Consider the following 14148-nt stretch of genomic DNA (forward strand, 5'->3'; position numbering starts at 1 on the left):
GCAGTATCCTTTCCCTGACACACCCACCAAGCCACACCACACCCACCAAACCACGCCTACAGAACCGGTGGTAAAAAAAATTGGATTTCACCACTGTGTTTAGTGCTTGTTGGTGCTACGATCAGTGTCTCAGTCCTAATACGATGGAAAGCCCACATTATTTTGAGATCTTTGGTGGAAAGATGGGATATATAAATATTAATTGAAATAAAACATAGCAGCGTGGTTATAGCTCAAGGGGAAAGCGAGCTCATTATGCTCCCTTCAATTCAATGCTCCTTCCATTTTATTTTTTCCAGCGAGCGTTAGAATTTCCAAAATTTTGTTGTGTCCCAGATGTAAAAGTTAATCCCCGTTTCTCTTCCCCACAAAAGAACTCAGATTGCAAGACTGACACCTGATCTGAATCAGAGCAAAATGCCTTTCATCTCCAATCATTATCACAGCAAGAATCCCTTCTTCAATTACCCATCTCATCACTACCTATGCATGGAATTGATGCATGAAGAAAAATGTTCTTTTCTCCTCCTTCCATCCCCTGCCCACCCCATATGACCTCTGCTGACATCTGCAAGTCAAGCCAGAGAAAACTCCATGCGCTGACCCAGGAACGCTTGGATAGGAAGGGACCCAAATGATTTAATGTAATGTCTCTATCTTTGGACTCGCCAATTACGAGGAATACCAATAATCAGCAGCCTGTTAAATTGGGACTTTTAATAAGATGTTAAAGTAGGAGGCAGCCTCTTAGTTTCTCTTCGCTGCTCTCGTTCCTGAACAGCCGAGTGCAATTTTTACAAATGGTGATTGCTAAGATCTGGAGGACTCTCAAAAGAAGTCTTAGGAGGGGGGAAAATGTGATTTATAGTCCAATGCCGAATCATGCATAAAACATCTTGGCTATTTTTTAAAAAACATATATTTCCTTTTTGAGGTTTACTTTGTCTAAAATCCAACTTTTCGTTAGTTTTTAGTTTAGTTTACTTTAGTTTGAGTCAGTTTGGTTAAGGTGCCAAGTTAGAAAGCAGGAGATTAGGAACTCAAGTCCTGCCTTAGGCATAAAAACCAACTGGGTGACTTTGGGCCAGTCACTCTTTCTCAGTCCAACTCACCTCACAGGGTTGCTGTTGTGGGAAAAGTAGGAGGAAGAAGGTGGATTTGCCACCTTGAGCTATTTGTAAAATTAATAAAGCAGGATACAAATGCAAACAAACAAACAAACAAATATTCTATTTTAGATGCTGGTGATTGCAATGAGATGGTCTTTCAGCCTTAACAGGTATAGAAAGGAAGGAAATATTTGGGATTCAGGCTGGAACGCTTTACATTTTCTACAAAAGGTTGATATTTCCTACTACCATGTTTTCCCGAAAATAAGACCCTGTCTTATATTTTTTTTGAACCCAGAAATAAATGCTTGGACTTATTGCCATGCACTCTAAAGCCCGATTGGCCCAACAGACACAGACTTCAGAGGATAATTAGAACGACAGAAAAAACAATTGCTACCAACCTGCCTTCCACTGAGGACCTATATATTGCACAAGTAAAAAAGAGGGCTGTAAAAATATTTACAGACCCCTCGCACTCTGGACATAAACTGTTTCAACTCCTATCCTCAAAATGAGGCTATAGAGCATTGCACATCAGAACAACTAGACACAAGAACAGTTTTTTCCCAAACGCCATCACTCTGCTAAACAAATAATTCCCTCAACACTGTCAAACTATTTACTAAGGCTGCACTACTATTAATCTTCTCATCGTTCCCATCACCCATCTTCTCCCATTTATGACTGTATGACTGTAACCTTGTTGCTGGTATCCTTATGATTTATATTGACTGTTTCCTAATATGATTTGATTGCTTATTTGTACCTTATGACTATCACTAAGTGTCGTACCTTATGATTCTTGATGAACGTATCTTTTCTTTTATGTACACTGAGAGCATATGCACCAAGACAAATTCGTTGTGTGTCTGGTCACACTTGACCAATAAAAAAGTCTTTTCTATTCTATTCTATTATCAGGGGATGTCTTATTTTGGGAAAAACAGAGTATTTTGTTTTGTATGTTTGTATTTTATATTATAAATTATTATTAATAATAATAGTAATAAAAAGTTGAAATAGCATGTTGTGGTCCACAGTGTCATGAAGAGTCAAACATGATTCAATGACTGAAACACAACATCCATGTGAGAAGGAAAGAGATGAGAAGAAATAGCCATCCCAGAGGTAATTACTCTGGGACAGAGGTACGAATGTCCCATGTGCAATGCTGATAGTCCTTCCCTTCCTTCTTTGAATTCTTCAGCTTTTGTTCTTGAGTCATTCTGAGCTATATGTGCCCATTCAAGAGGGAACCAAGATCAAGGTCTAAGGTGGATGTCCCAAAGTTTGCTTTTTCAGGAGGCAAAAGGACTTTCTTGTTTTTTTCCGAAGACGTTTCGCTTCTCATCCAAGAAGCTTCTTCAGCTCCGGCTGGATGGTGGGGAATGGAAGGATTTATGCCCCTTGCAGACAGCTGGTCATGTGCATTCTTTAAAGAGAGTCATTTAGGCCACTTGGAAGTTAACTGTGTTCTCAGGGCCACCTGACTAGTGCAAATGGGGGTCACCCTGAGGATACAGACAAACCTCCAAGTGCCTAAATGACTCTCTTTAAAGAATGCACATGACCAGCTGTCTGCAAGGAGCATAAATCCTTCCATTCCCCACCATCCAGTCGGAGCTGAAGAAGCTTCTTGGATGAGAAGCAAAATGTCTTCAAAGAAAAACAAGAAAGTCCAGTTGCCTCTTGAAAAAGCACTTTTGGGACAACTATGACCTGGGTGCTTGAGAGTCTCCATAGATGTCTAAGGTGGATGAAAAATGCGATTGGAGCAATAGAGTTCATTCTTTCAGAGAGCTGCATAGAGATCTATGACCTTCTACTTCTGTCTAAGCCAGGGGTAGTCAACCTTTTTATACCTACTGCCCACTTTTGTATCTCTGTTAGTAGTAAAATTTTCTTACTGCCCACCAGTTCCACAGTAATGCACCGTGTATCATCATCTGTGCATGCCTCTCGCGCATCGTGGATTGGGGGGGGGCGCCGGCTATCAGCTCTGCTTGTCTGTTACAGCTGGGTGGTATGGGGGGAGATGCGCGAGCTATTTTGAAATGAGTCTCTTTTGTTTGCGGTCGCACTATAGTGCCATTTAGTTTCACTTACGTAATGTGAACTAAACTTATGTGCAGGCGATACAAATAGTTTATTTTCAGAAATTTAAATTGTCACAGGGAATTTTATGAAAACCTAATGAAAATGTTTTTAAATAATGCTATGAATTTTTTTAAAAAAAGTCAATTAAATAAAAAAAAAAGGAAAGTGCTTCAGTATCTGACAAAACCCTTACCGCCCACCATGAAAGCTGGAATGCCCACTAGTGGGCGGTAGGGACCAGGTTGACTACCACTGGTCTAAGCAGTTTCATAAACATTTTTGCAAGAGGAAAAATAAACTTAAGAAGTTTTAAAAAGCTTGTAGAGAACTTCCACTACTCTTATCTTGCCCACTTCAATTTTCCCACAGATGTCACATTTGAGAAGCCTCCACATTTATTTCAAATTTCATTCTGTATAAATTTTCACTGGCAATTCTGGGTGATTTTCCTCCGCTTTCAAAAACATCCACATACAGCCTCTGAAAGCAGTAATCTAATTGCTTCCATTCTGGACTATTTTATAAACAGCTAATGTCTCACAAATTAGATAAAATCAGGCTCAGAGTCTTTATTGAGAGAAAATATGTTTGACTCAATGACTCCCTGTATTTTGTCATTCATAACTCTGAAATACATCAAACATATTTTAAAATTGTGTAGATGATGCTATTGCCTCTAAATGATACAATCTAGTATTAGATTGTAACAATTCAGGGACCAAAACCATCCATCCAGTGTATAAAATATTAAAGTGCGTGTAATTTATTGTAATATCTTCGCTAGAATGATAGCCTTTAAAATAAAACTTTTGAGAACGAGTAAATGTAGCAAAAACAATTCAATATGTACTGCCAGCTATAAACCATTGATGGAAATAGCGTAGAAAAATGTGAATTAAAAAAAGGCATTATATGTTTTGCAGACTATAGGATGGAGCTCTGGCACATAACTCAGGTGTACAATCTCCAAACAAGAGTGAAAATGTCTAGAGCAGGGGTCTGCAACCTTAAATACTCAAAGAACCGTTTGGACCCATTTCCCACAGAAAAGAAAATACCGGAAGCCACAAAACCTGGGTGGGCATGGCCAACTCGATGTCACTCACTTCCACCAGTCACATGACCCCCAGCACGCCTACCCATTAGGGGTAGAGGGCAGAGAACCAGTTGTTAAAAAACACTGGGAACCACAGGTTGCCAACCCCTGGTCTAAAGTATGAGTACTACTTCAGAAGAAGATGAAAAGATTGTAGAGAGTAACAGTTATTTACAACAATTATAACCTATTCCTTTTTAATAGACTGCAACATTTGGAGTAATGCATTTTTTTAAACAAAGCTCTTTTTCATTTCGTATATTGAACTTAGAATAAATATAAACCAAACCAATTTTTCCCTTTCTTTAAATATTAATATCTTTTTTTGTATCTCTTTGATTTGCAGTTTTTAATTTTATTGTGCTGTATATTAAAAATTGCTAGCTGCTCTGAGAAATTTATTAAGGAACAGGCTATACATCATTCCACTAAATGAAAAATAAATAAATTATGTTTTTCTGAAGAGGGATTTGATAATTATTTCCCCTCTATGTAAAACTATTATATTTAATACTTAACAACAACAAAAAAAGATATTGGTTTATAGTTTTAACTTCATGCAACTTTCTCTTTGGAACTTAAAATACGTTTTGAAACTTATTTCTCCTTCCAACAAGAAACTACAGTTAGTTATAGAAAGAAGCCCAATGGAAATTACATCAAGGAATAATGAATCAAATCTCAGCCTTCACTCTATCCTAAACTCTTGACATTTGTCAAATACTTTACACCAGGCATGTTCAACCTTTGCGACTTTAAGACTTATGGACTTTAAGACTTATGGACCAACTCCCAGAATTATCCAGCCAACTGTTGTGACCCAGGCCCAAGTAGGTAGTAGGAAACTCAGTCAGTGAAAAAACAAATAAACTTTATTAAAACAGCTGAGAATTAACTCATTCTTAGCATAGTCCAACTAAATTAAAGAAAATTTCTCCCAACACAATTCCTCAGTCCTATCTCCAATCTTGGTCCAATTAGGCAAACTGCCAAAGGCCTGTCTTGGCAAAAGTTCAGAAGATGCCGATACGAAACAAATGCAATAAGACAAAGCTGTTGTTTTCCGGAAAATAGCCCAAACACTGTTGCTGGTCATTTAAGCCTTATGGGAGGGGCCAATCATCTCTTCACCCTACTCCTGAGTCGTCATCTTTGCTTTAGCTGCTCTTGCTTTCTGGCAGCTCTTCTCATGCATGCATTAGGAACAGGCTCTTCCTGTTCCTCTGCCTCACCACTGTCAGCCTCTGGAGGCTCTGGAGTCCTCACATCACTCCCCGATGGCCCTGGTCCCACCTTTGCCTCCGATGTAGAGCCCTCATCCAGGCCTTCCCCAGCTTCCAGGACTGGCCCATGTTCTTCCTCAGCCTCATCGCTGTCTGACTCCATTGCCAGCTCCGTAGGCTGATGGCGGACCACAACACCAGCATGCAGGCTGGGAAATTCTGGGAGTTGAAATCCACACATCTTAAAGTTGCCAAGGTTGGACACCCCTGTATTACACCCTCTTTCTCCAACCTTGATCATTGTGCAGGATGACTTTTACAAAGTTGACTTTGTAAAAAATATACAAATAGAATGAGACTATTGCCTTATACACTGTAAGCCGCCCTGAGTCTTCGGAGAAGGGCGGGATATAAATGTAAACCAAAAAAAAAAAAAAAAGGAGATGCTCAACAGAAAATTCCATAAATTTATGGGACATGGGATGAAGAGATATTTGTTTAACCTTAGACAGAACGAAGAGTGATTATATATGTTTATACCTGTTGCGATGAAGGTTGGAAGTCATTTTTTTATATTTTCTTTTTTCTTTATTATATTTTTCTTTTCTTCTTTTTCCTTTTAGCCTGCATTTTTTTTTATTATTTCTTTCCATTCTCTTTTTTTTTCATCTAAGTTTAGCCAGTATTAGTGTTTTTTTTTTACTATTGTAAGAAAAATTCTATTGTATAGAGACAGAGAGAGAGAAGATGAAAGGCAGAAGATTTTTTAGAAAGTCCAAGAGAGGGTTGAAAATCAGGCTAAAATTAATAGAGTGGAATTTAACAGACATAAATTTAAATTCAGTAGAACTCAGCATGTAAACACCGCCTGTCAACCTGTTCTATTTTGTTTGCTCAAACCTTTCACCTTGCTTATTATTTATTGTACATTGACTTTTTTTTTAAAAAAAAATCTTTATTAATAGCTCGTCAGATTTGATCTGCGGTCAGATGGTGCCGAAATCAAATAAATAACTCAATATAACAGATGGAGGATGATCAAACTTTGAGGAATCCTGTCTATCGGAGCCACATATTTCATTCTATTTGCCGTAATATCACCAGGGGATCCATTAGAGTTTTATATATATATATATATATAATTATCTCAATATTCATAATGTATATGTACTATATATAAACATTCTGCCTAGGAGTCTCAGTTTTTCTAGTATTGCTGCTTATAAAACAGAAGGAGAAGGCACATTTGCACACAGAACAGACAGGCTCCAATAATTGCTGGCTTTCGTAAAAATTCACCAACGCATTATTTTTCTCCAGTGCTTCACTATCTAGCTATAGGGCTGTTCCATCGGATGATGGGAAGAAAATTGTCTATTGCTTATTGTGACTGCAGTACTAATACAAGTGCTTGATCACTTTTTAGACTCCTTTCACCTTATCATCCTGTTTCCACTTGTCCCCAGCTTGATGTATTTTCGAAGCTGGCAGAGAAGGCATAAAAGTAACACTTTTTACACACACACACCAAAAATGAACTGTCACCACAAAGTTCTGAAACCAAACCAACCAAGTTCCACGAGCGATAAAGTGAGAAGGAGGCAGAAAGTAGCAGAAAAGGTGCAGTTTGCATTTTAGTGTAGGAAGTTAGCATCCCCTCCTAGGAAAATGAGATATTTTAGGAAATATTAAAAGGGCAGGATATTTCCCCTAAAAGGGAGGCAGAAATTCATTCCCCCCCACAAACACACCTTTGTCAATGGGCCATTAAGGCCTGGGCCAGTCTATTCTACATAAGAAAAATCTACCTCTTTCGGGCAGAGCCATAATAGGAATTGCCCAAAGCCTTTTCATTACATCATTACCCAGCAAGGCTCAACCAAGCCTAGGATTTATTTATTATTTATTTATTTATTTATTTAATCATATTTATATACCGCCCTATCTCCCGAAGGACTCGGGGCGGTTAACAGGCACTTAAAAAACATATAAATACATAAATACAACATAAAAACAATTAGAAAACTTATTCTAAAAGCCCGATAGTTAAAATTATGATTAAAAATATAAAACTAAAACCCAATTTAAAACCCATAAATTTAAAATCTAACTCCGCGCAAATAAATAAGTGTGTTTTAAGCTCGCGGTGGAAGGTCCGAAGGTCCGGAAGCTGACGAAGTCCTGGGGGAAGTTCGTTCCAGAGGGTGGGAGCCCCCACAGAGAAGGCCCTTCCTGGGCGCCAGGCGCCATTGCCTGGCTGACGGCACCCTGAGGAGTCCCTCTCTGTGAGAGCGCACGGGTCGGTGAGAGGTATTCGGTAGCAGTAGGCGGTCCCGTAGATAACCCGGCCCTATGCCATGGAGCGCTTTAAAGGTGGTCACCAAAACCTTGAAGCGCACCCGGAAGGCCACAGGTAGCCAGTGCAGTCTGCGCAGGATAGGTGTCACACGGGAGCCACGAGGGGCTCCCTCTATCACCCGCGCAGCCGCATTCTGGACTAACTGCAGCCTCCGGATGCCCTTCAAGGGGAGCCCCATGTAGAGAGCATTGCAGTAATCCAGGCGAGACGTCACGAGGGCGTGAGTGACCGTGCATAGGGCATCCCGGTCCAGAAAGGGGCGCAACTGGCGCACCAGGCGAACCTGGTAGAACGCTCTCCTGGAGACGGCCGTCAGATGATCTTCTAGAGACAGCCGTTCATCCAGGAGGACACCTAAGTTGCGCACCCTCTCCATCGGGGCCAGTGACTCGCCACCGACGGTCAGCCACGGACTTAGCTGACTGTACCGGGATGCCGGCATCCACAGCCACTCTGTCTTGGAGGGATTGAGCTTGAGCCTGTTTCTCCCCATCCAGACCCGTACGGCCTCCAGACACTGGGACAGCACTGATAGCTTCGTTGGGGTGGTCCGTGTGAAAAGTACAGCTGGGTGTCATCCGCGTACAGCTGGTACTTCACACCGAAACCACTGATGATCTCACCCAGCGGCTTCATGTAGATGTTGAACAGAAGGGGCGAGGATCGACCCCCGCGGCACCCCACAAGTGAGGCGCCGGGCCGACCTCTGCCCTCCCGTCAACACCGTCTGCGGCCGGTCGGAGAGATAGGAGGAGAACCACCGATAAACGGTGCCTCCCACTCCCAATCCCTCCAACCGGCGCAGCAGGATACCATGGTCGATGGTATCGAAAGCCGCTGAGAGGTCTAATAGGACCAGGGCAGAGGAACAACCCCTATCCCTGGCCCTCCAGAGATCATCCACCAACGCGACCAAAGCCGTCTCCGTGCTGTAGCCGGGCCGGAAACCGGACTGGAACGGGTCTAGATAGACAGTTTCATCCAGGTGTAAGGGAAACTGATATGCCACCACACTCTCTACAACCTTCGCCACAAAGCGAAGGTTGGAGACCGGACGATAATTACCTAAAACAGCCGGGTCCAGGGAAGGCTTCTTGAGGAGGGGCCTCACCACCGCCTCTTTCAAGGCGGCCGGAAAGACACCCTCCACCAAAGAAGCATTCGTAATCGCCTGGAGCCAGCCTCGTGTCACCTCCTGAGTGGCCAGCACCAGCCAGGAGGGGCACGGGTCCAGTAAACACGTGGTGGCATTCAACCTACCCAACAACCTGTCCATGTCCTCGGGAGCCACAGGGTCAAACTCATCCCACACAACATCACCAAGACCACCCTCGGACGTCTCACCTGAGTCGCCGCAATTTTGGTCCAACCGTCCCGGTTGAACGATTTTATCGATAGATAACCGTTAAACTCCTCAGCACGTCCCTGCAGCGGGTCATCCCGCCCCTGGTGAAGGAGGGAACGAGTCACCCGAAACAGGGCGGCTGGGCGGTTATCTGCCGATGCAATGAGGAGGAGGCGAGCAACGCCGCTTCCTCAATGCCACTAGGTAAGTCCTAGTATAGGACTTCACTAGTGTCCGATCAGCCTCTGAACGGCTGGACCTCCAGGAGCTCTCTAGGCGTCTTCTCCGGCGCTTCATCCCCCTCAGCTCCTCGGAGAACCAAGGATCCAGTTGGGACCTGCGCCGGGTCAGAGGCCGCAAAGGCACGAAACGATCTAAGGCCCCTGCCGCGGCCCGTTCCCAGGCCGCAACAAGTTCCTCAGACGTGCCGTGAGACAGACCCTCAGGAAGTGGCCCAAGGATTCAAAAGGCAACCTACAAAGTCACCCTAAAATTAATAGAGTGGAATTTAACAGACATAAATTTAAATTCAGTAGAACTCAGCATGTAAACACCGCCTGTCAACCTGTTCTATTTTGTTTGCTCAAACCTTTCACCTTGCTTATTATTTATTGTACATTGACTTTTTTAAAAAAAAAAAATCTTTATTAATAGCTCGTCAGATTTGATCTGCGGTCAGATGGTGCCGAATTCAAATAAATAACTCAATATAACAGATGGAGGATGATCAAACTTTGAGGAATCCTGTCTATCGGAGCCACATATTTCATTCTATTTGCCGTAATATCACCAGGGGATCCATTAGAGTTATATATATATATATAATTATCTCAATATTCATAATGTATATGTACTATATATAAACATTCTGCCTAGGAGTCTCAGTTTTTCTAGTATTGCTGCTTATAAAACAGAAGGAGAAGGCACATTTGCACACAGAACAGACAGGCTCCAATAATTGCTGGCTTTCGTAAAAATTCACCAACGCATTATTTTTCTCCAGTGCTTCACTATCTAGCTATAGGGCTGTTCCATTGGATGATGGGAAGAAAATTGTCTATTGCTTATTGTGACTGCAGTACTAATACAAGTGCTTGATCACTTTTTAGACTCCTTTCACCTTATCATCCTGTTTCCACTTGTCCCCAGCTTGATGTATTTTCGAAGCTGGCAGAGAAGGCATAAAAGTAACACTTTTTACACACACACACCAAAAATGAACTGTCACCACAAAGTTCTGAAACCAAACCAACCAAGTTCCACGAGCGATAAAGTGAGAAGGAGGCAGAAAGTAGCAGAAAAGGTGCAGTTTGCATTTTAGTGTAGGAAGTTAGCATCCTCTCCTAGGAAAATGAGATATTTTAGGAAATATTAAAAGGGCAGGATATTTCCCCTAAAAGGGAGGCAGAAACTCATTCCCCCCCACAAACACACCTTTGTCAATGGGCCGTTAAGGCCTGGGCCAGTCTATTCTACATAACAAAGATCTACCTCTTTCGGGCAGAGCCATAATAGGAATTGCCCAAAGCCCTTTCCTTACATCATTACCCAGCAAGGCTCAAGCAAGCCTAGGATTCAAAAGGCAACCTACAAAGTCACCCCTGCATGGCCCCCATGGGAGTCTAACAACCAATCAGAACACAAGCTCAAATTCAAAGCCCATCAGAGGGCATAAAACCCAGGCACTCTCAGCATCTCTGCCCTTTTTCTGCTCAGGAACTCAAGCCACATGATCCTGTTCATCAATAAACCTTCTTGCCAAGCAACTTCCATGAATCCAGCATCTTTTTCACCACTTGGAACTGAACCCAGATGGACATTTCTTCCAACCTTAGAAAAGGGTTTTTTTTTTTTCCTGACTCTGAATTAATCTGTAAACCAGTTAATTCCTAGCTTCAAAAGATGCCTCTTATTTTTACAGATCGTAAACCTGCATGTAACAGTGCAGAGCAAGAAAGGGATGATTAGAGACATTTAAGACAAATAGGAATAGCACAAACATATTACTATGGCAATAATGTCATGTCTAATTTTGTAGGGGGGAAAAAACCAAGTGTTTGAACAAAAGAAAAATATTTTTTCAACATCCTTATATTATATTTTTCCTCAAGGCAAGATTTCTTGAGGCTAATTACTGCCGACAGCTATCAAAAGAATTAACATTTCTCTAAGTGCAACAGGCTAACAGCAAATATTATAATTTCTAAGACTTGTCTTTTAAGTTGTCTGTTATGAAGCTTTATTACAAAAACACAAGAAGTGGTTACTAGACATGATCATAGGTGCATCTTGTCTCTTGCTATTAAGAATTATCAGTAAGATATTTTCAGGTAAGCCACCAGCAAGCTTGGGAAACAACAATCTCTCCATTTTATTTTTGTCATCTATGAACTTTTGTTCTGATTCTACAGTACATCTTGCCATTTATTCTTAATTCCAGGTTACATTTGCATAAGATTTTGCAATAGGAGAGAAGACTAAATTACAAACGAGTTATAAATTGTCAGACATAAAATGCAGATCCTTACCTCAAGATTCTCCAGAGAGAAAGCAAAACATATGTTCTATCACCTGTATAATGTATTTTGCCCCAAAGATTGTATACCACCCAAAATACAGGTCACACAAATCAGCCCATTATTTTCAAACATCAGAAAAACCACCAACATTCCAAATCACGTAAAAGAGGAGAAATCACAGATTTATTGAGAAAGCTACTGGTGATCTCTGGACCATATCATCCTAGCAACCATGGATGTTGAGGCAATCTATTCCAACAAAGATAAACTGTTTGGCTATTTAAAACATTGAGAAGACAAAAACACAACTAGATACCAGATTTTGAGACTTCCTACTTAGTCCAAATGACTATATTTTTAACAGCACTTCATGGCAGGTCTATAACGCCTTTATATCCCCACTCAGTAACGTCACAAAGATGAGAACCAAATCTTGCCAAGTCTGCCTCCACATTTACAACAACGACTTGTCCACACAACATCACCTACAATGTTATTACTTCCAGATTCTTATCCTCTGAGATAGAATAGAATAGAATAGAATTTTTATTGGCCAAGTGTGTGCCAACAGTGTCCTTCTACAAGGGACAAACTAGCCAGACTATGAGCAAAATAATACATGGGCCCTAATTGGACATCAGAGCTGACAACAGCAACAAGGCAATGGCACATTTCAGCCTATAAGGACTCTCCTTCAGTAACCTCAAAATATCAGGAGTAGAAGTTTGTCCATCACATTCACAAACAGTTACAAAAATTGGCCACCAAATTCCAATCTATTAAAAAATCCAATCCATTCCAGCAGACTTGAGTAGGGAAAGTGGATTTTTTTTTGTCCTTTCAGTTTGCAAACTGTTAGTAACACTCAGCCCCCCCAGCTGTCTATGAGAGCTTCTTCTCAGTCTCAGCTATTGCATAAATGCTTCCCACCATTTTCTCACCAAGCCTTTTCTCAGCTTTTAACTCATGTAATAGCATATCTCCTCCTGCAAGTGATCCAGTGAGCTGCTGTTCATGAAACCTTATAGTAATAGTATTTAGATTTATATACCGCTTCATAGTGCTTGTCAGCTCTGGTTTACAAGATCAGCATATTGCCCTGCCAACAATCTGGGTCCTCATTTTACTGACCTCAGAAGAATGGAAGGCTGATTCAACCTAGAGCTGGTCAACATCAAACTCCAGGCTGTGGGCAGTTAGCCTGCAATACTGTATGCTAACTACAGCTCCTCAATAAATGAGGTTTATGCCTCAATAAAGTTGATCAGCTTGGAAGATGTTACTAGATTCCATGTATTCTAACTTTGCAAATGAAAGAAACCTTAAAAAAACCCAACCTTTCAGATTTGTAATTCCTTCTTCAAATAAGCCATAAAATATCTTCTCATTCCAACCTCAATCCTTACCTGCTACTGAAACTTTGGCTGTTCGGCTGATGATCGCTCCAGTTCCTTCTAATGATGCTTCACACTGATAAAGGCCTTCATCGGGTTTATGATGTCTGGAATGGACAATATTTTGTATCAAAAGAGATCCATTGGAAAACTGTTGTCTTCTCTCGTCCACTGCCAAGTTTAAAAAGACGCCATCCTTTTTCCATTTGATTACAGGAAATCCTTGATCTGATTCTGCCGTACAGTTCAACAAAACGTTAGTTCCCCGTGTGGTGACGGCATCTGAAGGTTCAATCAGGAAATGCAATGTTGTAAATCCCATAATCTGTGCACCTGTTGGGATGAACAGCCAACAATAATCCAGTTAGTTATATGCCAGGAAAGACTTGTTTCTCAAGATGAATATCGTCAAAATTGGAAACTTTCCTGAACTTTATCTCTGTCTCTGACTTTGACTCTAACTCTGACTCTGTCTGTCTGTCTGTCTGTCTGTCTCTCTCTCTCTCTCTCTCCTTGAAATATACAGTCTTTTTACCTGAGCTGGAATAGTAAATTTAATTTTGATTTTAATTTTAGGAAACATTCTGACTACAAGTTAAGGTTACCAATTAAAATAATCCCCATCTATTCTAAACAGCAATGAAACCAAAATTAGGAAACATACTGTGCCACATATAGTTGTAGCATCAACATACCTAAACAACTTAATATTTTCCCTGGTACAGCTGACAAAGAGGAGAACCTATGGCTTAGTGGTTAATACATCCGCCTAATATGCAAGCAAGCCCAGGTTCGAATCCCAGAAGGTGCAGCTAGCTGATGAGAACTAAATACCTTGAAATAGATCTATACTAGTCTCCCTTTATTTCTTTGTCAGTATATATATGTGTGTGTAAGTATGTATATCCTAACGTTCGTTAACCTAAAGAAGTATTTAATCAAGTGTATATTTCCATCCTGCCATCTGCAGGAACAAAATAACGAGGAAAGATAGACTAATTTG

The 14148-nt window shown here is 41.1% G+C and overlaps 1 protein-coding gene across 1 annotated transcript in view; it reads right to left on the bottom strand.

The window, feature by feature from the left end:
* DCC (DCC netrin 1 receptor) overlaps positions 1-13819 on the bottom strand; it is a 926782-nt gene extending 912963 nt beyond the window's left edge. Inside the window, exons 1-2 of the mRNA XM_058168106.1 lie at positions 13810-13819; positions 13158-13478 (exon numbers count right to left, since the gene is read on the bottom strand). Coding sequence (XP_058024089.1) covers positions 13158-13478; positions 13810-13819 — 331 coding nt within the window. The remainder of the gene's footprint in view (positions 1-13157; positions 13479-13809) is intronic.
* Between the last annotated feature and the right edge of the window lie 329 nt (positions 13820-14148).

This window comes from Ahaetulla prasina, chromosome 2 (genome assembly GCF_028640845.1).
Source record: "Ahaetulla prasina isolate Xishuangbanna chromosome 2, ASM2864084v1, whole genome shotgun sequence".
Lineage (NCBI taxonomy): Eukaryota > Metazoa > Chordata > Lepidosauria > Squamata > Colubridae > Ahaetulla > Ahaetulla prasina.